At 42.8% G+C, this 25,234-nt stretch overlaps 2 protein-coding genes across 2 annotated transcripts; one reads left to right on the top strand and one right to left on the bottom strand.

Moving 5' to 3' along the window:
- Positions 1–4: 4 nt before the first annotated feature.
- LOC108071635 (uncharacterized) lies at positions 5–24,027 on the bottom strand. The gene is made up of 4 exons (XM_017162420.3): positions 22,961–24,027; positions 3,326–3,874; positions 2,944–3,072; positions 5–2,117 (listed from the first exon to the last, which is right to left on the bottom strand). The coding sequence occupies exons 2-4, from the start codon at positions 3,723–3,725 to the stop codon at positions 1,507–1,509; spliced, it is 1,140 nt and encodes a 379-aa protein (XP_017017909.1). The 5' UTR covers positions 3,726–3,874; positions 22,961–24,027; the 3' UTR covers positions 5–1,506.
- On the top strand, positions 21,829–22,758 carry Sfp65A (Seminal fluid protein 65A). The gene is made up of 2 exons (XM_017162421.3): positions 21,829–22,405; positions 22,480–22,758. Exons 1-2 carry the CDS (start codon positions 21,868–21,870, stop codon positions 22,527–22,529), a joined length of 588 nt encoding a protein of 195 aa, XP_017017910.1. The 5' UTR covers positions 21,829–21,867; the 3' UTR covers positions 22,530–22,758.
- Positions 24,028–25,234: the final 1,207 nt, after the last annotated feature.

Genomic DNA, 25,234 nt, shown 5'->3' with positions numbered 1-25,234 from the left:
TGCTTTTTGTGTTTTTTTCTTTGTTATTTTCGATTTGTATTTTGTGTGCCTAAATTATTTCTGCACAATTTAATGAATTTGTTGCGAAAACTATTTATTTTGTTTTGTTTCGTTTACATTTCCACGCAATTAGTTGGCTAATCTAAACATTGGAACATTCTGAGTTGCTCGTAGTAATTTTTGTTCGCTCCGCCTCCATTCATTTCCATTATTTATTATTTACTGGATGTTTGAGTTTATAATTATAAATGCTAATTACGATTATTGTTGTTGCGGGACAGATGTAGCGAAGGAGAGAGCGAGTGAGAGTGAGAGAGGGTGCATTTAATGAATAAATATTTAAAATACAATATTGCAGTTGTTCTTTCATCTGGCTAAACTAAATAAATCGAATTAATTAACTGGCTTAAACATACTTTCTCCCTCATTTTTGTACATAGCAACGTTGTGACTTAAATGACTAGTCTTTGGTTGTGTGTTATTCATTATTATTAATATGATTACGTTTCAAAATGAAAACTTGAACTTTGCGTTTGCTGTGAAGAGGAATGTTTTGCTTTCGTTTCGCTGGCTTTAGTTTTTATTTTACTTTCCGATAATGCAAATACTGCCATATTTAGTTGAAGGAGAAACAACTTGGTGTGTGTGGCATGCCCCCTTAGTTAATTGCTAATTGGAGCAGATTGCAAAAAAATATTTACAATTTATGTACAATGGCGCGAGTTTACGTTTACGTTTTTATAAGTATTTTTTTGTTTACGTTGAGTTTGTTAAGTTTGATTGTTTTAAGTACTTTTTTGTTGGCTTCTGCTGTTGTTTGGGTTTACATGTTTGATATGCTTGTCATGAGTTTCTGTTTTTACGAGTGCCTCTATTCGAGAAATGCAAATGCTATTAGCTGCTTGAGCGCGTAATTTGATTAATGTTTTAAAGGATGATTTTGCGAGTTTATAAATTCTCAAATATATTTGCCTTAACTTTGCTTTTCCAGCTACCAGCTGCTGGTTACACTTAACCACACTCTCAGCTCAAAGCCGAAAATGTCCATTTAAACATGGGGACTCGACGTGGTTTATACCCCTTAGAGGGGCTTACTACGGCCCCCCAGGGGATTGTGTCGAACACGCCCGAAAACTGCGATTTAAACTTGTGGCAGAGCACGCCCTTTATTTGCTTTAATCCGACCAAAATCCCCGTTTCGATGCCGAGCGGCAATAAAGGATAAAACGTGGCTGGCATGTAAAGGACATGTGTGTGTGTGTGTGCTCTCTCTTAGCCTCCTTCTCCCGTTCGATAGTTTGCGAACCGGAAGCGGAAGTGACACTAAATTCGTTTCGCTGCGGAGTCCTTCTCGGATGAACTGGCGCAAAATAAACTCGACAAAATTGTTACGTGTAATCCCCTTTATGATCTGGCGCCGCCCGTGTGCTCCGCATCTCAAGTGGCTGAGAAGGACGACCTCTACTGCTGCTGCTGCCATATCCAGGAGCAGTCCTGGCCCGTCTCTCAGCTGGCTATGACCATGCTGGCCGCTGTGGCTGCCGGGGGCCACTGACTACCTCCAGCTGCCTCCCTGGCCATAGGCGTGGACTCCACGGAGGACAGGGAGCTGCTGCTGTTGGCCGAATGCAGGATCTGCGGCTGGTGATACTCCGGCTCCTCGTAGGCCGCATCCTCGTCACAATCCTGCTGCTGCTGCTGCTGCGGATACAGCGGCACATGATGATGATGATGCTGGTGCTGATGGGGATGATGCAGGTGCTGCTGCTGCTGGAAGGGATGGAAGTAGTGACTCGACGGGGCAGACGGAGCAGCCACCTGGCTTCCAGACTGAGCAGTGGGCGACTGGGGATGCTGCAGGGTCAGCGGCAGGGGCAGCACCACCGGCAGTGGCTGCAGTCCCCGGATACTGTCCGCCGGGTGAGCCGTGTAGATGTTGCTTCGCCGCAGGTGGTTGTTGTTGATGTTGCTGCTGCTGCCGCCATGATGGTGATGATGATGGTGGCCCGGGTGGTGGCCAGCAGCTCCTCCCGCCGCTCCACCGGCGCCGCCATTCGCACCGTTCAGCCCATTCGCGTGGGCGCGCTTGTTGCGTGACCACCACTGCACGTGCGTGTCTGGAGGGGGAAATCCCAGGAATGGAGCCGGAAAATAGAGGAGAGCAGAGAGGTAGACGAAGGTGGTTAGTGGGCAGGCAGGAGCACAGTTGCGACAACAGTCGCCGACTGTTTTGAGAGTCAACAGCGGTTAAAAGGGCCAGCAAAAGGGGCACAGTGGAGGCACAGTGGGTCTCTGATAGTAAAAATGTAATTAAAATATTTTAAGACTTTTTCTAAGATCATAAAAATATATTTGAAATGGTTTATATCCTAAAATCCTTAAATTTAGATTTTATTTACATTTTTATACCCTTGCAGAGTATTATAATTTCAGTTAGAAGTTTGCAACGCAGTGAAGGAGACGTTTCCGACCCTATAAAGTATATATATTCTTGATCAGCATCAACAGGGGAATCTTTCTAGATATTTCAGGAAGAAATCGATTTTTTTGCCATTTTTGCGAAATTTGATAAGGGGTTACATCATTAAAATTAGCAAAAATGGCAAACAATTTTGATTTCTTAAAATTTTAAATTTGGTATGCAGTTTTTTTAAATTAATAAAAACTAACACAAAACTGCTTTCCGAATCGAAATTAATGCATTTTTGGCATAGTTATGATATATTTTAATTGCAAGGGTATACAAACTTTGGCTGGCCAAAGTTAGCTTTCTTTCTTGTTTGTATTACTAATTATCAAATCTGTTTCTATAAATTTAGTTAAAATTTTGTTTTGCTGGTTTCTCTTCTATTTTTACCCACTGTGCCTGCTGTGTTTGCTTCGCCGCCCACCGGTGTTGGCCATGTTGGCTGTGTTCCCTGTGTTGGCCATGTGAGTACTCACCGTTGCGATTGTTGGAGGACTTTTTGCGCCGGCAGCGCACCACGGCAATCATGATGATGGCGCCTAGCAGCGCCGACAACACGGACACGATGATCAACGTCAGTGGCCAGCCCAGTTCTGTGGCCTTTTCTGCAAAAACAAAGCAAAAGACGTAGGGGAAAACAGTTAGTAACGGGAGACACGCAGCTTTCAAACACAGAAAAAAACTAAAAAATAAAGGAGATTTTAAAGACTTGTTTTTAAAACAAAGGAGGAAAAACCTTTCATTTTATTATATTTTTATATATTTTTATAACAAAAGAAAATTTATAGAAATTTTCCCAATTTTGGTATCTCCTCCCTTTGTTTCCCAAGTATTTATGCAAATTTTTAGCTCACTTACCTATCGTCCCCTCAAACATGAAGGTGCTCTTGGTGGGCATCGCCCAGGAGCAGAGGTCGCATGTGGTCAGGCCGTCACTAAGGACGGGCTCGTCCACAAAGAAGGGCGGCCTTGGCGGGGGCGGTACGAAGCGACCGTTCCAGAGGCCATTCTCGCTGCCATCGAAGGCCATCGGGGAGCCAAAGAGGTCGTCATCGTCGTCAAAGAGGTCGAAGGTCACGTCGCCAAAGCTGCTCAAATCCTCCGCCGAACTGCTGGCCACCAGGCTCTCAATGCGCGGGGGACTGAAGGTGGGAAAGGTGGCCTGGGAGGCGGATGCGGATGCAACTTGATTTACAACGTAACTGAGACGAGCATCGTTGCCACCGCCACCGCCACTGCTATTGCCTACGGATGGCATTTTCCTGGGCTTATCCGTAGCGTAGACTTTTCCGGAATCCTTTGCTGCCACCTCACGCTTATTGCCAGTTATCGCCTTTGTCAGTCGCTAGTCCTCCTCCTCCTGCAGCTGGCTGCTCATGGTGAAGGCTTCGGCTGGGCTCTTTTACTCTGCAAGGAAAATGCAAACGAAAAGAGTTAGTTTTGCCAATTAAATCCTTAATTGCGCAGTCAGTGTTTGCAGGGGGAGAGAAGAAAAGCGAGGAGAAGCAAGAAAAAGCTAGGAAAAGCGAGCAAAAGACAGCAGAAGAGAAGCTTTCACATTTTTCACAAGCGTGTATCCGTATCTGTATCTCTGAGTGGTTCTAATCCTGGCCACGTTAACATTCCCTCTCGCCTGTCAGCAATCGTTTCTCAATGGCTTCTCTTCGCTTGCAACCTATTTCCAATTTGTATTGGCAAGTCCCTCGCCTCCTCCCCCGCTACGCTTGTCGTTGGAAATTGAATTTTTGAGCAGTATCTGCCAGATACTTCGAGTAACTACACACACACACACGGAAGAGGATGTGGATAGGACACATGGCAGGCAATCCTAACAAGAACTGACAGCTTGACAGCTCGATATCGGGCTAGAAGTCAGCATTAGTTACAGTTGCGAGTCAGACAAACTCCCCCGAATTTGCTTTATTAAAAACATCCTCGAGCGACTCTCACTCGGCTCCTGGAACTTGATTTGCAGCCTCCGAATAATCCTGATAAATTAACACTAATTTGCGAGTAAAAGATACTGACTCCCTCCCAGGCAGGTGAAAATCAGGTAGAGTGCCAGAGCTTCGTTACTCGAATGACGACTCCTGCTGGAGGAGGAGCAACTCAAAAGCAAATAAATCTGTTTCACTCCACTTGGAACCCTTTCACAAACTTCTCCCTACCTACCAGCAGCTTCCTTTTTTTCCATGTTTTTTTTTGGGATTTTTTTTTACGCTTAAACTACTCTTTTTCCTGCCGTTACCAGGCCATCAGAGGCCGACACGTTTCAGACATTAGCCGCCCAGACTGCCGAAATTTTCAACGCTTTTCGCGAGGAGTAAATGGAAAATGCATTCCGGTTCAGAGTAAAATAAAGAAAGAGTAATATGAAAATTTCAAAGATTAGAGAGAGGAAAAAATGGTTAAGAAAATATTATATTTAAAAGTTGAATTATTATAATTTATAAAGGAAAAAAATATTATATTTAAAAGTTGAAATATTACACTTTTTTAAAGAAATATTTTTAGGGTGTAAGGAAAATTATAAAAAATTATTTATCAAGAATCCTAGATCCTTTTTAGAAAGGAGCAACCTCTAATGCATCAGTATTCTAGAAATATCTACAGTTTGGTGCTAGAAACAGTTGGGAATTCTAAGAAAAAGCTAGCGGAAAGTACTTTTTGTGAACCTTTATTATTTTTATACCCTTGCAGGGTATTATAATTTCAGTCAGAAGTTTGCAACGCAGTGAAGGAGACGTTTCCGACCCTATAAAGTATATATATTCTTGATCAGCATCAACAGCCGAGTCGATCTAGCCATGTCCGTCTGTCCGTCTGTCCGTCTGTCCGTCTGTCCACCTGTCCGTTTCTACGCAAACTAGTCCCTCAGTTTAAAAGCTATCTGAATGAAACTTTGCATATAGTCTTCTATATACTCTCACTGCTATATATGTCGGAACGGGCCGGATCGGACGACTATATCATATAGCTGCCATACAAATGTCCGATAAATTTTTAGAAAAAAAATTATAACTTTGCTGTTTTTCAATATATTTGCACCATTTTTTAGATATGGCCATTTTATATTATTTCTAAATTTTGGTAAAAATTTTATGAAAATCGGACGACTATATGATATAGCTGCCATAGGAACGTTCGGGAAATTAATAGGAAAAAAATTATAGCTTCGTTGTTTTTCAACGTATTTGTATCTACTCTGAGATATAGGCTTTTTTTATTGTTCTAGGATTTTGGTATAAATTTCATAAAAATCGGACAACTATATCATATAGCTGCCATATAAACCGATCGGTAGATGTATACAAAATGTAAAGCTGGGAATGCAAAACTGTAACTGTCAAACTGTAAACATAATAAGTATAGGTAAAATGTAATGAAATAATATCTGCAAGGGTATACAAACTTCGGCGTGCCGAAGTTAGCTTCCTTTCTTGTTTAACTAGAAACTAGTAGTACTAGACATATTTTCTTCTAAAATATTAATTCTTTATTTATTTATTTTTTGTTTATACATATTCATAATCGCTCACATTTTTTCTCCCTCTGCACTTTTGCCACGCGCTTAATTACAGAAATATACGTATGGCACACTCGTTTGCTGAATAAAAAACATAAAAATCCAGAGAAGAGTTTTATGCCACTTGCTCAAAATAATACTTCATATGCAGAAATGCATCCGCGGAAATTCTGGCCAGGGCCGAGAGCTCCGACTAAGCGATATTTAGTCATTCTTGAAAATGGGAAAACGTGAGGCGCATAAATTGACGCCGCCGCCGCGGACCCAAGAGCTGCCTGGAAAACCGAACTGAACTGAACTGAGCTCAGGCTTCACGCAAGCGAAAATTGCGAATCCAACTGCGAATCTCTGGCTTCATTTTTAGTATGAATGAACGCAGGAGCTTTGCGAGGAGACTTCTGGCGGGGATTGGGGAGCACACACCCCGGTGATGGAGAGATACCGACCCAAGCTGTGTGGGTGGCGGCAATTCCTCTCCTTCTACACGCTGACTCGGGCTATTAATAAATTTATTTTCGCTGCATGCTTGAAATAAATTGTAGAGTCACGTGAGCCGTGAGCTCAGCGCACTTTGATTTGCCTTTGACGGGGCGAAACCCGGCCAACCTCCTCCGGACCTGGCAATCCGGCGACAGCTGTCAGCTGCCAGTGCGTGGGTTCCATTCTCCCCCGAAAAAAAAAAAAAAGAAAACCTCCAGCCATCTGGCAACTGGAACTCTGTGCCCCTCCTGCTCTTGCCCCTGTGTCTCCCCAATTGAATGTCCAAAAGCGCGTCTTCAGTTTCAATCGGTTTTGCGTGGAAACGTGCCCGCCGGCGGCTTCCTCTGTTTGCCAATTGAATGGAGGTTGAGTTGAGTTGAGTTGCGCTCCGTTGAGGAGGTGGAATTGGTGGCACCGCCCACCAGCATCCAGAAAATAAACAAACAGGAAAACCCTGAAAAGCGCAGTTACTGAGACACTGTCGAACATAAAATACCCTGTGCACTGTTAAAGGTCATCAAAGGCTGCTACTAAAAGTTGCTCTTTTTAAAGGAATTCTTTTGTTGAAATAAATTGAAACTTGGTTAGGGAATAGAGTGAGCTTTAAGCCATAAATCTTGAGATTTATTTCCATATTAGCCGCAGGGTTTTAGAGTTAATTATAGTTTTAAAACTAGAAGCGGTTTAAGGATAAATTTAGAATTTTTCTAGCCTCTGTACCAAGAATCTCCTATAAAAATCTCACATCCTGCTGCCACAATCGATATTCTCGCAAATTCACGCATCGCTGGGAAGCGAAAAGCAATTACACATGTCCTATTCAATTCCAGGCAGCCATTCATCGATTCAATATTTATATTTTCGTCCCTCCCCCAAAATCCCACTCGCTCCCAGCTTCAGCTTTTTAATTAGTGCGAAACGTTTGTACATTATTTTCATTTATGATTCGCCGGTCCACTTTTATTTGCACTCAAATATGAGCATGTAGAAATTAATATTGTAGCCAGCAGAGGGGAAAGTTTTTGCACAAAACAGTTGAGAGAATTGCCGAAATGTTTGCCATGCGAGAGTTGGCTTTTCATTTAACACAGGCAGCAGCATCCCTCCCCCCGGAAAACTTAATTACCTAAATATGTGAGCGAACTAATTCCAGGCTCAGTGGGGGATTCCCATTCGAAGACCTTCAACTACATGCAGGCAAAAATATAAAATGTTTTCGGAATAAATAAGCCATATTTCACAACATTTAATTAAAGGTCTTAATCGCTGGAATTATTTATTAAAAATCCCCAGTGATAAGCGACACTGGAAATAAATAAAATGGCATCGCATTTAAAGGCGGCTTTAAGCCACAAAAGGTCAGGCGTGGGGGATGCTTTAAGCCAGGAAGTCAGGCTACAAAAATTGGCCCATTTCAACCTCAAAGTCAGAAGGACTCCGACGTGCCGCCGCTGAGAACGTGTCTGGACTAAATGTTCTACGTAATTTGTTCTAATAATGAAGAGGAAGCTGCCTTCAAATAATTGACTCAACTTTTGCTGGCCAATATAATATTATTTGGCCAGAAGAGGGGGGAGCTCTCTCCCCGCTATTCCCATGCATGAAAATTGAAATTTTATTCAAATGTCCAGTCTCCGGGACAAGTACTCAGCGAGGCAGATAAAAGTGACAGCTTTCGTTGGATTTACATAAATTATGAGGACGAGATCTACGGCCCCCCCACCGAAAAGAGAAAAGGAAAGCAGGGAAACATACTATATAACCAAAATGAGTTGATTTGTATGCGCGACTGAACGAAATGGAAACTAATAGAGTTGTATAACGAGTTGCAGGGGGGAGGAGGGGGAAAAACTGGTAACTGGTAAGGAAAACCGCAGGGCTTGCTCTTTATTTTTATTTTCCAAGCCATCGGCAGCTGATAAACTTGGAGTTTTTATTGCCAATTCAAATTCAAATGGAAATGCACAAAATGCTGGCTTGGAATTTCTCTGTGGGATCGATAGAAACTGATTCGATGCGATCGATAGATCGATTTTGATTTTGAAATAACCCTAATGAAGTTGAGAGAGATAAGACTGCAGATTAGGTTTTACAACTGTCTTGAACATTTCTTAGTTTTCCAGAAAGCCAGTTAAGATAAGAACTTGTTGTCCAGACTTTATAGCTCCGTTAGGGTTTTATCTAGGGAGATAAGTATATCTCAAGTAAGTTTTTTTAAGAAGTATTCATTAAAGATTCCCCCCTCTTTTGGGTAGAGAATTGTTAATGCTAGTTAATGCTGTCTTGGCTTATGTCAAAATTGATGAAACTCTGAGAGATTTTGAGCTGCTGTGTGGTTCCCCCTTTTACTTGAGACTAAGCCACACACAGCGTGTGGCAGCCGTTCCCAGATTCATAATTTTCGACAAACAAATCGCTTTATAATCCCTTTTCAAACACACTCTCTCCGCAGCCACTTGGCTTTGCTCTCTAATCCCGAGCTGTCAATAAGACATTAATGCCTCTCTCCGACTCCCTGAGATCGAGTTACAAAAAGGACAACCTCACACACACGCACACACTCCCGAGATGGGACGCATTTTTCCTTTGTCATTTTACGTTTTCCTCATTTTCTTAACACTTGTTGAGGGCACTTGAACATTTCTTTAAGGGCTGCATATTTACGATAGATTTTGTATACAAATTTAAGGGGAATGCCATTGGGAATGGCTTTCAATAACTCAGAGGTTATGACTCGGAGGAGCTGGGTTTTCTTTCATTTTCATTTCCATTTTCCTTTTCCATTCCAGCTGGCAAGTGTCTAATGCAATTTGCTTGCCAACGAACTCAATAAAGGCTGTCCTGGAGAAAGAGGTGGGTTCGGAATGAGGGAATCTCCGGGACCAGAGCCAGAGCTCCTGCCTTGATAGATTCCCCCGGACAGCCGCGGGCCACACACGCGCAAAAGGAAGACTTCACCTCACCTTTAGCTCTGGCCACTTTTCGCAATCATTTTTCTTCTTGGCACACACACAGTGGAGCCTTCGCAAAAGTCTCCTTCGAAACAGGTAAGTCTTTAGATGAATCCCTACTGTACAGAGGAAGCTATAGTCCCTAGTCCCAGGGAAATAATCAAAGGCAGCCAGCGTAAAAATAAAATAAATACGAAAATCAATATGTAGGCGTAAGCAGCAGCAGCAGCAGCCGGTCCCTGGCTATGTATCCATAAGATACAGATACACACACACACACACACACCCACAGGAAACATAAAATGAATTAATTCCTTGTTGTTAGCACAGGCGAACAACGCAGTCTAATCGAAAAGCAAGTGAAAACAGACACTCCCCCGTATGTGAGACAGGCGAAAATATATATAGTTGAAAAGCTGTCGGAGAAATCTTCATCACATTTGGTATAGAAACTGACAATAGAAATCTGTGAGAGTTTATAGTTGCACAGGAAAGTAATTTATATAATTAATTTTGGTTTGATTTTGAGATGATATGACTTTATTTAATATTATTTAAGCTAAAAGAGAGTTTATTTTATAATTTATTTAGAATATTTAAGATGAGTATCTTTATTTTCCAGAAGCTAGACTAATTTTAAAAAAATATTTCTTGATTTAATGTGACTAAAATAAATTCCAAATTTATTTATAATATTTCTTAAAAAGTCGAGATATTATTTAAAATTATTAAAAACTGCAAGGGAGTTTATTTTATATTTTATTTTTAATATTTAAATGAATTACTTATATTTTACAGAAGCTAGAATAATTATAAATAATATTCCTTGATTTAAACAAATGCAAAATGTATTTAAAATATTCCCTAAAAATTCGGGATATTATTTAAAACTATAAAAAACTGCTAGAAGGCTTATTTTATATTTTATTTATAATATTTTAATGAAGTACCTATATTTTACAGAAGTTAAAATAATTAAAAAAAAATATTTATTGATTTAATATGACTAAAACAAAAGCCAAATTTATTTTAAAAATTCCTCTTACTATAAACTAGAATTCCCCTATAAAATCTCTCTCCCTTGTCATATTTTCCCCCAGTGTAGCCTCCTTTATAGAACAATAACTACTCCCAATCTGGTTTGGGGGCGTGTATAACCAAGACAGTGCAAACATGTTTAGGGCGGCTGAGAGCTGCAAAAGCCCCATAGAAAAAAAAAAGAAAACAGAAAAAAACAAGGACAGAGACACAAATCTTGGCACATAAAACAATTAGCAGGCTGTGGCAGGGGGGGAACTAGGAAGGAGCACGGGGAAAGGACTACAAGGACTAGAGCGGCGGCTTACCAGAGGGTGTGGTGTGGCGAGAATAAATGACAACAGTTTCGGGGCTGGGGGGGAATTAGTTTGGATCTTCTCCCCCACCAGTACCTCCCCCCAGTGATATTTTATTCTATTTATTTTTCTTCATGTTATTCGGGGACTGCAGAAATTTATGAATATTAAATGAGCAGAGAGAAAGGAAAGTCAAAGCCGGCAGCAATTTATGGCACATGCAAATGCCTCATATATCAAGTGGTTGTGTGAAGTCATAAAGCACAGCGCAAACAGGGGACAAGGACATTTTTGGCTAAGGACAACTGTCGTCCAGTCTGGGGACAATGTGAGGCCGCCGAGAGGACAGGACATGGCAGGACAAACAAATTTCCAATCGCAAGCAAAACATTTTCCCTGACATTAATAGCAAAATGGGAAAATAGGAAAAATAGCCAGAAAATACATACATGTGAGGGAAGAAGCAGACACAATATACAATATAGTATATATACATGCTTTATATAGCGATAATACCCTCTTGGCCAGGGGCGGGGGTGTTGGCTATGTCATCATGTCTGCCTGCTTGACTGGCAAAAACAATAGATTAACGTTCTCTCCGCTTTTGTCCTGTCCGAAAAGGTCAAAGTTGGCAGAAAACCCTAAAGAAACCGGGCTAACCGGGAGAGAGATGTTAAAATAATAAAGAAATTTGCTTGCTAGCTAAGGGATAAATATATTATTGTGCAGATAAAAATCTCAATGAATTAAAATATATATTTTTTCTGTAAAGTACAGGTTCCTCTGGGTTACCAGGTCATCTCAAAGCAAACCCATTCCCTCCCCCAATGACTCGCCATAAACTTAATTCCAACTCTCATCGAATTATAAACAAATAAATACATAAAACAACTCCAACTGCGAACGAAGCTCATAAACCAAGCTAAAAACCGGGCACATAAAAGCCAAGTCCACAATATTGGCCAAGACGACGCAAAATGGCCATCAACTTTAATTGAGTTGAAGAAGAACAAAAAAAGAGCCCAGCATAGAAGGAGCAAAATATCTTCGAATAAGCCAGATCGAGGGGGGAAGCGGGCGGTCTCACTGGGCGAAAGCGGAAGGAATTTTAGCAAATTAGATTGTTTTCCACTTGAGTTCGTTTTAGCGCTCGCAGGCGGGAGTCCAGGAGGTCTCCTCAGCTCCATCACCAGCTCCATCACCAGCTCCGGGAATGGTACTGACTCAGCTCAGTCTGGTAATCTTGTTCCCATTCCTCTGCACTGACTCTGTTTGGGAGTTACCTTTTCCCCCTTACTTCCACCTTGCTCTTACACTCTCAGAAATAAAGGAAAATATCTCATGGAAATATATAGAAACAAGAAGAATTATTTTAATATTTATTTTTTATTTTTTGGCTGTGTAGTCTTCTCTTTTTGAGGGCACTGCAGCCACCCACCGAGCAGGGAAAAAGCAGCAACAACAAAAATACAGCAAGAAGACCCAGTAACAAGCCCAAGCTGAACAACGAGGGTAAGTAGAATCGTTGCCGTTTGGGTTTCCGTTCGCTGGAACAATCATCACTCACTCGCTCGCCAGAAAATTGATGATAATAATCGCACGTACTGGCGGGGCAGCAGCAATTGCTGAGGGGGGGAAATGTGGGACTGGGATTGGGACTCTGCTCTTGCTCTGGTTCTGTCTCTCTGGAGCTGTTCCTGGTTGCCGGTTTTTGGGTCCCAACTGGGGCCCGTAATACCCCCTGGCTTAGTGGCACTGCGTTCGTTCCAATGATGGCCAGCAGCTGGTCCGTTTTGCCGCAAGAATCTCCAAAGGGACACCTTGCGGCGCTGTCATTAAAGCCAATAAAGTGGTCGCCCAATGACATTGTCAGCGCCTCGGCCCCACTGTGCCTCTCACCTATAGAGTCACTGTACACCACTGTAACCCCCCTCCTGAATGTGCTCTGCTTTTCTATTTTTTATCAGCCATGCCGACAGCAAAAAATGAAGCGAATTTATCTCTATTACAGTTAGCTGCTGCTGCCGCCATGCCACGCCCCTTTGTTGACGCGCCCATCATTTGTATTGTTGACATGTTTCGAGGGGGCGTGGCCTGGCAAGTGATAGAGCAGATACAGATTTGAGGAGACAGCTGCGGATTCCCCTCCTGCGATTCCAGGACTCCTAAAAGCAAACTCGAGTTGAGCTAGTAGCTTCGGACAGGAAAAATGATTGATGGTCCTCCCCAAAAACGATTTTCCACTTTGAAAAGCGGCGTAGAAAAAAAAAAAATGGTTGAAATTGGAGTCGCAATTGCGGAAATAATGGAAAATGCTTAGCATCTAGGGGAAGGTCTGCTTAGTGGTTGGGTCTAAATAAACCTTTTGTGATAAGAAAATATTCAATTTCTTAAAGTAAACACATAAACAGGTTCTAAATTACAAGTTAATGATAGATTTAGAGATTAAATGTCAAGTTAAAAGGGCTGGGAAATATGAGAAGGCCCAAGAAAAGGTTTGTAAATTATCATTCTATGATATTTCATTTTCTTAATATTTATTTTAATGAAAAGTAAAAGGTTTTCTTTCCTCAACTTGCCTAATTAATTTCATTTATTCATTTTAATAGCAAATAATATTAATTTTGCATATTAAACTTACTTAATTTCTCTCCCAGAATTAATCTCCCTTCAAGAATGTTCCCACACTCACCCTCCCATAATAAATCAAGCTAAAACATTTTCCAAAATGTAAATATCATAAAAGATTGTTAACATTAACTGTCTAATTTGTTGTCATTCCAAGTGGCCGCCGTTGCCGCGGCTGCTATCATCATCAGTCCCCGCATTTTTTTCAAGCTGTCGTCGTCTTCGCCTCCGAGAGCTTCTTCAGTGGTCGAAACACTATATTCCATGGTGGCAACATGGCCTGCAGCTATTCTGGCACAGAAATCGAGGAAAACAACGACGTGAAAAGCTACTCAACCAGCAGCAGTTCGCAGACAGAAGACGGGAGACTGGAGACTCGAGACTGACGGAGAAACGTGTTTGAGGAACCCGCACGCTAATAACTCTGGCTTTGACGTCGGCCAAATTAATGACGGACGGAATCATTTTAGCCAACTTAAATCACGGTAAATGCAGCAGACAGAAGATGAAGTAGCATTCGGATAGGAAAAGACATATGGAGACACACACAGAGAGAGAGAGAGGTTCCCTCAAAAATTTTTGGACAAACATTAATAAAACCAGAAGCTTTTAGGGAAGATCACAAAATGAAAGAGCAACTGCATGCATAATTTAACCCGGCAACGGCTTTTCCACTAAGAGTTTTTCACTCAAAGGAAAATACAGAAAATCCAACACAAAAAAAAGGTTTTTCCCGTTGTCTTAGCGCGTCCAGGGCCAATGGCATGACCATGACCATAGTCTACTGATAGATATAGCCATAGTGGAGTGAATACCAAATGGAGACGACATGAAAAACCTTTTATCTAAAAGTGCTTTCAGCTCTCTCCCATCCCCCTTCCCATCGTCTGACCATTTTACGGAGAGATGTCTGTATTAGCCAAGCAAATGCAACTGGAAATTAAGCAGCGCAGACAACAAAAAACAAGGGGGGAGCGGAGAGAAAGACACAACTAAAAACTAAAAACTAAAACCCGGGGTCCAATAATTTGTGGCACTACAAAGAGCCAGCGAACAATACAAAGAGCTGGAAAACAGAGGCCGCTAATTTAGTTACTAACGCTTACCAAAAAAAAAAAAATACAACAAAAAATAACCCCGAAAACCAGAGAACCACAGAGACAGGCCAGAAAACCCTCATGTACCTGCGGTTAGACAGGAAAATTGTGTAGCCGCCGCCGCCGCTGCTGATGATGGCTAATTAGTTGGGACAGAATCTATCATATCACGATGTCTTCTTCCAGAACAACAATGGTGTCCAGAGCGGGGGAAGCCCCTTAATTGCCGCCCCTTTGTTGGGTGAAAATTGCTGCACATTAAATGGCAACAGTCTCTGCGTATTTTCAGCCTTTCAACTCGCACAGTTCAACCGCAATTTAATTGGTCTAATAAAAGTTGGACACTATATATACATATATATATTTTAATGCTAATGTGCACACATTTGTCGGCCAATCCGCCATTAATCAGCATTGGGGAAAAAGGCAGGCCACCAGAATTACAAATTATACATACTATATCCCGCTATATATAACCAAGTATGGCCGGAATTTTCAGTTGTAGTGCGGGATTTACGGAATGTAATGTTTTTTGCGGTTTCAGTCCGGGATTGGGAGCTGTGTTCTCGGCTTTTCACTACAGCTAAAGTTTTAATTATGAAAGCGGTGGCCTAGCACAGGTGTAATTAGGGTTCGCTGATATTACAAATTACGTAGAATAAATTTTAAAAAAGTAGAAATAAGATTAAATACCCATCTTGGAGTGTCTAGTATTTAAGGGGAGTTTTTAAATATAACAAGGATGTTTAAATATATATTTAAAATTAATTAAAGGAGCTTTAGTCAAGAGAAAAAGTAGGGAAATATTAAGAAAATATAAAAATAGGTGAGAATAGTTTTTTAAATATTTAATTTACATTTATTAAACTTCAAAATATTTTACGGTAATTTTTTAATATAAAAAAGTGTTTAATTATATTCTAAAAATTAATTACAGCAGCTTTAGTTAAGAGAAAAACTATGAAAAAATTAAGAAAAAATAAAAGCAAGCTCACAATTGTTTTTATTTATTTTATAAGCATTTACTTAACTCAAAAGCATAGTCAAAATATATTTTAAATGCAAATAATTTATTAATTTATTTTATTTAAACACCTTTCAACTAATCTCATCACCTGTAACCCCCTTCCGCACCCCCAAAACCAAGAATGACTCATTTAAAATATATGTTCTGCTTGTCTCTTAAATATACATCTCCTATTTATACTCAGAAGACGACTAACTCCACTCTAAAACCCGTTTCAAGCTATCTTTAACCTGTCTATAGACATCCTACCCGAAGGAATGCCACTGCCAACACTCTCACTTGCAACCCCAAATTTCCTACAATTTCCCTGAGTTTGGGAAGCCACATTCCTGGCATATTTCCGCACTCCCCCTCTCCTCTTGAGTAAGGTAACCACAACAGAAACAGAAACACCTCCTTAACTAAATGGGCATGCAAAGCATATTACATTTCCTTGCTCTCTCACCTGCCTGAAATTAAATGCCAACTCCAAACACCTTGCGTTTCAGTGGCAGTATAAGTATATGTATTTTCCCCAATGTTTGTTTTAATTTTAGCCAAGCCGCAAAGTCAAAAAGTTGCACCCACCCACGGCCCCAGGGGAACCCAAAACCTATCGCCGAGTGTATTCCGAACCCAAAAACCAAGAACCGAATGAACCTTGGCCAAATGATGCGTGAAATTCAATACAGTGGCTGCCAGGCTCCGCCTTCTTTATATTTTCAGGACCAAGGCCTTGGTCGGTTAGTGTAAACACACACACACAGGCAGAGGCTGACTCCTGCTGCCCTAAAAGGGATGCGAAGGAAGGACGCTGATGGGCTGACTAAGTGTTCCTTGAGTTTTATTTTTTCGCTTCAGTTGGGTTTGGGTTTTTTTGGGGTTTGGGAATGGGTTTGGGTTTGAGTTCGGGTCTGGAAATGGGTCTGTGTCTGGTGGGGGGTTCTGCTGGTGTTTGTCTTTCGCTTTGCCGAATGTGTGAAAAGGCATCAAATGGCGTTAAAAACGCTTAAGTACACCAAGACACCAAGGCACTTGAAGAAATAATTTTTAGAGATTTTTTAAAGGGAAATAAAATGGGCACTAATAAGGCAAAGAAAAGGTATAGAAAAGTTAAGGTTATTAATACTTTATTTGTACTAAAAATTACCTTTTCTTTCTCCCACTTTCTTTTTAGATTAAGGCTTTTATTTAGATATATTTTAAGCTAATCCTGCCAATCCCTAAACCCCAACTTTTTGCCCAGTGCACATGTCACTCACTCCCGGCCACGCTACGCCTGGGCTTTGCCTGGATTCTGTCTGTGGGATTGGATTGCTCTGAGACTTGGGATTGGCACTGGAGCTGGGGCTGGCACTGAACCTGCTGCGACCATAAATTCCATTGATTGTCGCGCCAGCCAGCGTTTTGTATGACAAGTTCGAAGTCTTGTATTGTCTGTGTCGCCGCCGCCGCGCGTTTTGTCTTGCGTTTGTATGACTTCTGTTGCCAGCCGGGCGGCAGGGCACACCTGAGCCGCCGCCCCTCTGCCGTTGCTGCCACTCACCTGCCAGCATTCGTTTGTTTAGTGCCTGCCTGCTGCCGCTTCTTTAGTTTCTTCAGTTTGTTGAGTTTGCTGAGTTTCTTCAGTTTCTTGAGTTTCCCTGGGCCCGCATGTCACATAAACCGCAGCTGGGAGAGACCCCATTCTGGCCACTCGGGAAGTGTGAAGCGGAAACCAAACAAAAGCCGCCTAAAACAACTGCAGGTAAGACAGATAAGGTGTCCGCCAGTCCGCCGCGGTCCTGGGGCATAAGCGAATTTTAATATTATATAGCGGGGACTCTGAGAGCTCACAAGCCTCCAAGACTCAATCTCTTCAATCTCTGCGGCGCTTGCTTTTCTCGCTTTTAGTTTTTTGTTTGCCCTTAACTTTTGTGGGGAAAAGCTTGGCCTTTTTACACCTCCAAAATAGGCAACTATCTGGGGGTTTTTTATTTGAGTTTGTTGCTGCTTACTTAACAACTTGTCGCCCTCACCCAGCATGTCCTTTGCCCCGAAGGCAGACAGGGAAGGGAGTCCTCTTTGGGTTTCTCCCTTTTCTTTTTTTCGCCCTCTCCCCGGGGGTTTTGTTTGCTGGCCTCCTTTGCATAACTGGCTACAAATATTCGTCAGAGTGTCGACACAAAGTTGGCCAAGTTTCCACTGAGCCAGGTCTCTGGCCAAGGAAATTTTTGACACGCGCCCAGAAATTTGAGAGGTAAAGCTACTCAGGGATTTGAAGGGAAAACTGAAGGAGGAAAATTCTAAAAAAAAAAAGATATATATTAGAAGAAACTTTTTAGATTTCTTTGCCACCACATCCTCTTAAATTGCATTTCGACTTAAATGTGCATAGATTCCATTTCAATTTCGGTCATTTGCCATTTGAAAAGCATTCCAAATAATTTGAAACTTTTCCCTTTGTCACCTAAAAACTTTATCCTCGAAGGAGCCGAAAAAGACCAGCATCCTTGCATTCCCCACATCACTTATTGTTACTGTCGAAAATTCCTTTTCCACATTCGCCATCGAACTTTGCGGCCCAAACTTACACAGCCTGGCAAATCCTTTGGCCGGCTAAGGGAAAGGGAAGAGCCAATCTCTTTTTAAGCTGTTCGACTTTCACTTTGTTGTTGCCCAGGACGATCAACGCCAGAAGTTTAGTCCTAGCAGGGAGAGGGTGTAGAGCAAAAAAGTTCTCAAAAGTTCCGGTATTAAGTCCATTTAACCCGCCATTGAACTTTACGCCTCAACGGCCGGCTAATGCAACAAAAACTGCAGGATCCCACGTAGAGGCAGAGGCTTGAGAACTTGCATAGTAACCAAAGGACCAGCAAGGACAACAAAGTAAATGAGCAGCAGGCAAAAAAAGATACGGAAAATGAAACGAAAAAACGTAAAAACTTTTGTGGCAACAGAATTTTCCATGTTCGTTTTTCCTTCTCTCTCTTTTTTTTTGGCATTGCAACCTGCAGCACAAAAAAAGGGAAGAGAATTCAATAAAATAACGTTTTCCAGCTGGCCAAAGTGGAGCTGGCGAGAAGGAAACTACAGTAAAGTTTTCCCAGGGACAATTTTCGTGAAATTTGTACAGCCACGCCCCCTCCTGGGCTCTCTCTACGCCATTTTGGCATTAAACTTTAACAATGGACGCTGGCGCGTGTGAAAGAAAGGAGCAAAGAGAGCCAAAGGAAGTAAAGGAGCCACAGGAGCCAAAGGACGAACGGAAGTAAAAGAAGCCGCAAAAGTATACCAAAAAGAAGGCAACAAGGAGGCTTTAGGGGGCGGCCATTTGTACTTAAACTGATCTACTCAAGTTCTCGTCCTTCCTCCATATATATATTCCTATATCCTATATCCTATATCCTACATCTGTATCTGAATCTGTCTCCATGTGTAAGCGCGTGCGTTTATCCTGCTTACAGCTGCACAGATAAACATTTTCGTTGGAGGGACACAAAATAAGAAAGGCGGGCAAGGAATGCCACATCCTTGGGCCGCCGCCTTGCATCCTTGCGCATCGTTTTCTGTGTGACTTTGCAGACTTTTTTGTCTGGGAAAATGTTAAATTTCACAGCCAGCATATGCTGCAGTCCCTTAGGGGCGTTGTCCAAAGGGGTTTCTAAAAGGTTTATTTATTTTAATGAAGCCACAAAGGACATATGGTATTTATTTATGAAAAACCCATTTTAATAATTAATATTTTAAAAGGAAAATAATATTGAAGACAAACCCCTTTGCTGCCGCCTCTGTCTCAGCTTTGGCACAACTTACTATTATCGCAAGATAAATGCCAGTTCCACATAACTAAGACTTACCCAGAGTCCCGAGCTCCGCTTGCTCCTCCGCACAGCTGTGCTGGCAAGGATGCTCGACTGAGTCCAACAAAGCTGCTAAGCCGCCAGCAAAGGATAAGCAGTGGAGCAAGCGAATGGAGGAGAAGCGCTCCTGCAGCGGGGCAACCTGCATAACTGATGGCATCCACCAGATGCAGGCCTCTCCCACTGGATCGGGGACTCTGTGTCCCGGCATTCGCGGCATCTCCTCCCGAGGAGGACCCGGAATTTTAATAGAGCAAATTTCAACAACAAGCCCGGGAAAAATGAGAGCAAATAGAAAATGCGCAGCGTTTTATTCCGCGCTGGTAATAAAACTTCAAAATGAAGTTTAGAAAACTTTTTAAATGCCTTTCTCCTATAGGAGATGGACGACAGCCAGGACAGGCAGAGGACTCCCTCCACGCAAAGAAAAGCGAACAAAAAAATAAATAAAACAGGCCATAATAACGATGATGACGCCTACAACACAACGCCCCCACGAAGGCGGCCACGCCCCGTTCTCCTCGTCTCCATTCCGGCCATATCCTCCTGGCAGGATCTTCGCGCAAAATGCTAAACGGGCCCCAAGGACCAACTCGGCCCGGCTCTTTGCAAATTTACGATTATGATTATTACAAGTCGACGTCTCTCCTCCTCCTCGTGTACGAGTGGGTGTGGGCCTGACATTTGGACAGCTGCTGTAGGCAGGACGAGGCCAAGGACGAGCAGCACACGGAGGAGCAGTGCCAAAAGAATGCGTCAAGCCACGGCCAGGGGGAGGGAGACTGAGACTCCTGGACTCAGCTGAGCACGAAAAGTTGTGCCAAAGTTATTACAACTCTTAAAGATGCCACCGGGGGCGGGATTGTATTCCGGGAATGTGCAAGGGGGCTGAGACATTGACCTCCAGTTGGACAGCGTCTGGAAATCGGCAAATTCCATGGGGCATAATAAACGTAAGATAAAAGTCAAAGAGGGACAAAAATTATATAATAAACTGTACACCGAAATGAAATTATTGCAACGAGGGTGGGCCATGCTCAAGGAAGGGGAGCACATCTCGGGGATGTTATCGTTGGATTCCATGTGAAGCTGGCAAATAAAAGTTTTGGGATGTGCAGGAGTTTCGCGGTGTTTCGTAACTTTGTTTGCGGGAGTTGCGGGAAATACTCTAAAATGAAGTTGGGGTTGAATTTTACGAATTATATTTGGTTTATTTTATAAGAGAAATGAAAGTTAAAACCAAAAAAAACTAAAGGAAAAATGTTTATTTAATTTTTAGAGATTTTAGTTAATGTATTTTTACTAAGGAAATAATTTTAATGAAAATTGGTTCTTTATGTTTATTTAAACTTATTCAAGGCCCTATTTATTTTTCTAATATTAATAAAAGGTCAAAATATAGAGTATTTAGACTTTACCAATCAAATCTCTACCCTCTCCCCACTTTAAAATATTTTTCTTTTTTTGAAATCGACACAAAAAAAAAAGCTCTTCTCTTGATACTGTAAAAATAATACCCAGATTTTGAGGCTGGGTTGCCGTAGACACACCTACACCCCGACAACACGTACCCACACTCGCAGGCACAACAATAAGTCAGGCATGCAGGTGGGGGGACAGGCAGGGGGGGATACCCAAGGCACAGGGCGCTTTCGGCTTATCAAGTTGAGCGCATCAAATTCTCAAAAAATAATATACCAAATCATAAAGGCATGACGATGAGCAATTTACCAAAAGCCAAAGCCAAATACTGGCAGGAAAAACGAAGAAAAAAAGGCAGAGGAGAGATTCAAATCAAGAACGTGCCCCGAAACGAGCAGAAGAAGGCGATTATATACGTATAAATAGGTATACTTTCGGTAAAAACAACAAACTAAATGATTAATGATGAACCGCTTTTGTCTGCTCGCAGGCGAGCATTTCATTTTCACTTTTCCCTCAGAGTCGAGAGTCCCAGTCGCAGTCCCAGGCAGCAATTGAAAACTGAAAATGTTATTTTTCAACTTGAACTTCGATGGCTTGTAGCCTGTAATCACTTTGTCATTGCCATCATTTCTCAGCAGCATCAATTGTTTGCTCTCGACACAAATTCACTTCAGAACGAACCAACCCGCCAGGGAACCAGCTTTCGGAGCGTCTCTAATGGAAATTGAGAGATACAAGGGGCCGTCACAAAATGTAACTGCCAGTGAGTGAGCTATGGAGTGGACTTCCCTGGAATTGGCCTCGAACTTGGCCCCCTTTCAGGGCCTAGTGGCCGCCAAAGATCAAAGGGGAAAAAGTTAAGATTAAGCTGAAAAATCACACATGAACAATTTCTGTACTAATAATCTTTCATATTTGTAAACTTTTCATTTTTAAATAATTTTTAAGAGAGTTAAATTCATTTTTTAAGAGAAATCCCAACCAGAATCCTACCCTGACCAATCAATTTGGAACCTTAAATGTCACATCCACAAAGCTTTGGCTTACAACCTTAAATTAGAACAGAGTTCCGCGGCAGTTAGTGTTATTCCTAGTTTTAACTCCAACCACGATGCACTGGTTCCTCGCCTATGCGGTTGTCTTGCTGGGCACCGTTGCCCTGAGCAATCAGCAGGGGATGATTAGTGTAAACACCGGCACGACTGACATTGACGAAGCAGTTGGATCGGCTGCTATTCCGGACAAGGGATTCATTACGGACACTGTGGTGGGAAGTGGAGACCCAAATATTAAGCCTCCAAAGGGACTGCCTTCGACAGGAGGTGGGATTACCATCACCAGCAACAGCAATGTGAATACTGGCGATAAGACCAATGTGATTAGCACCAAAATTCAAGATATTAAACTGCCGTCACCACCACGACCACCGCCACCGCCGCCGCCTCCTCCGCCACCGCCACCACCACCGCCTCCGCCACCACCTTCGTCCCCACCGCCGCCACCACCACCGCCGCCGCCACCACCTTCACCTCCACCGCCGCCACAGAATCCAAATCAATGGCCAGCTCTTCCTGAACCTACTCCCATCTCCTCAATCCCGCCCCTAGGGAAAACGTCATACCCCAATGTCAATTCAAGGGAAGTTCAAGGTATTAAACTCCCGTCACCGCCACCGATACCAACTCTAGACCTGGCTCTACCTAAACCTATTCCTCCTATTAAGATAATCCGCCCGATCCCGCCCCTATGGGGAACATCCAGGTCGGACTCTAATGTCGATTATTCAAGGAGACTTCAAAAAATTAAAAAGCCGCCACCGAAACCAACTATATGGCCAGCTCTCCGTAAACCTAAACCTATTCCTCTTATTAAGCCCATCCCCCCAATCCCGCCCCTACGGGGATCTTCCAGGTCGGACACCAATATTGATTATTCAAGGCAACTTAAGGATCTTGAAAATCTTGTACGCTTTGGATATGGCTTCTAATAGTAGGAGCAATTTTAATAAGCAAATAAAACCAAGTCCCCAAGGGAGGATAACTTGAATTGCAAGCAAGTGTTAAATAACCAAAAGTAAGACGCATTTTCTTAAACTTAACCTTTCAAGCAACTTAAAGCACGACTAACTGGAGATTTAATGCCCTCCCCCGAAGTTTGTATAATACAGGTGCATAATACAAGTGGTATAAACTGTAGGAACTCACCTCGTTTTGATTTCGCGGCGTGCCAATTAGCCCGCTGGAATGTTCACTTGACTTTGCCTTGTGTTCAATGCGGTTTTTATGGCTCTAACAGTGGTTGTTGTTGCTGCTGCTGCAAATGTTGCTGCTGCTGCAGTTGTTGTTGCTGATGCAGTGACTGGGGCTGGCGGCTGTTGTCCTTTCACGCGGCGACAACGCGGCGCAGACGTAATCCACAACTTGAGTACCGTTTAGTGGCCGCTGTTTCTGTGCAAGGATAACGGTAATTAACCCGTCGGGGTCGCCTGGTCGCATTGCCGGCTCTCCTCTTGCTTGACACTTTTTCAATTTTTTTTCCTCCACTCAGCTGGGCACACTCACACAAGCACTACAACTACCACACACACTTGGCCACACTCTCTTCACTATGCGCTAATTTTTTGCTTTGAGCCGCGATTGCATTTGCTTGGCTTTTTACACTTTTTGCCTGGTCGGCCAGGCGCGTTGTTTTTTTTCGAAAGCGAAGAAAATTCCAAGACGACGACAACGGCGATGTTCTTTACGTCTCTTTTTTTTTATTCAGAATTTTTTCTCCTTTTTTTTGTTAGCCGGCTCTGGCGCTCCAGCAGCAGCAGCTCTTCCGCCAGAAACAAGCTTTAGCTTCGGCGGAGCCAAGCAGGTTGGCCAGGTTGCAGGAGGAGGCTAAGATGCAGTTGCAGGGGCGCGGCAGCAGGTACAATCTGCAATCTGTTTGTGGCATTAAATCAGTGAACCAAGACCGTTCCGACTTGGCCAGATTTGTTTATGTGCCGTTCTCACTCCTCTCTGGCACCACACTCCACTCCCCTATGCAAATTGCTGCAGTACGAACAGCTCAATTAACGCGGAATTTTCGGTGTTTCAGCGAAGGACGACGGTTTTGGGATTCGGTCCGAGGATCGCTTTAGATCCTGTCATAACATATCATAAGAAATGGACTCGGGAAGCACTCGGGTTCGTTTCTCTCTGTCTAGTTGCTAGTGCGTTGGGCTACGATGTCGCGGGTTTATGGCTGCCTGGGCTCCCGATATCGTCTCTCGACACGTCTCGAACCGGTCTCAAGTATCTACTGAACGGCACGCACTGGGAACAGGTCCGCCGAGGCCCAAGGAACGCCAGCGGAACGGAGTGGAAGTGGACCACTCATAGGCTCATGGCTTCCACTCATTCGGGTTGAGTGAAAACTCAAACTGGGGAAGGTAACTCACTCACTTGTTCACTCACTGACTCACTCGTTCACTGGGAGTTTTAGGAGGCAAGTCGGTCAGGTGTTTAAGCCGCTGCCGCAGTTGCGTCCGCATCTAATTGTGAATGATTTATGTGGGTCGTCGGCCCCCGCCAGGCGGCATTACTATATACCGGGGGGGATATGGCAGGGAGCATCATCATCGCACTGGGCAAGCATCATCACCAGGAACAGCAGCAGCACAAATGGCCGCCGCAGAAAGAAAGTGCCATGAGCCGATGCAGTTGGCACCATCGAAATGAAAATTCAAAATCCCAAAAGAGGGGATTTTTTTTGAGGCTGCAAGTGCAAAATGCACTGAGAAAAAATGTATATATATAGTATTATTAACCTCATAAAAACTAACTCAAAACAGATTTCCGAATCGAATTGAATTCATTTTTAGCTTAGCTATACTTTAATTTTCCCCACTTGTATGTAGGAAAATCCCCAATTTATTCTCCTCTGTGATTCGAGTGGAAAACAGTTGCCATTCAGTTTCCCTTAATCCCGGGCAGGAGGTCGTTGCCTTTAAATTATCAACGGGACAAAGGACACGGCGCCTCCCAGCTGGTCAGCTTTGGTCTCTCGGCTTCCCAGTTCCCAGTTCCCCGATCCCAATGCCCGGTGACCAGTGACCAGTGACCAGTGGCCATAACTAAAATCGCCCGGCACATTAACGGTCCGTGATGGTGACTCAGTCGGGGTCAGACAGGTCTGCGCGTCCAGATCCCTCCTGGGGGAGGAAAAGCGAACTGCGAACTGCACAGGTTGCTTTATTATGCAAAACTCTGCCAGCAGATGGGTGTCCAGGCAAAGTTCCACATAAAGTTAAAGTCCAAGCGGAGGTTGGGGGCTCCAACTTAATACTCAAAGGGCACCAGAAAAAAGGTAAAGTTAAAAGCAAAAATCCAGGCAGATAGAGGCGGAAAAGCACTTAGTTCTGAGCTCTTATCAGTAATTAAAGAGCTCTTCTCTCCTTTTTTAATAAACCTTTACTTACTGTATTCTAAAGTTTAATTAAATATTATAAA

Source organism: Drosophila kikkawai, chromosome 3L (genome assembly GCF_030179895.1).
Source record: "Drosophila kikkawai strain 14028-0561.14 chromosome 3L, DkikHiC1v2, whole genome shotgun sequence".
Classification (NCBI taxonomy): domain Eukaryota; kingdom Metazoa; phylum Arthropoda; class Insecta; order Diptera; family Drosophilidae; genus Drosophila; species Drosophila kikkawai.
This window is presented reverse-complemented; position numbering and strand designations above follow the sequence as displayed.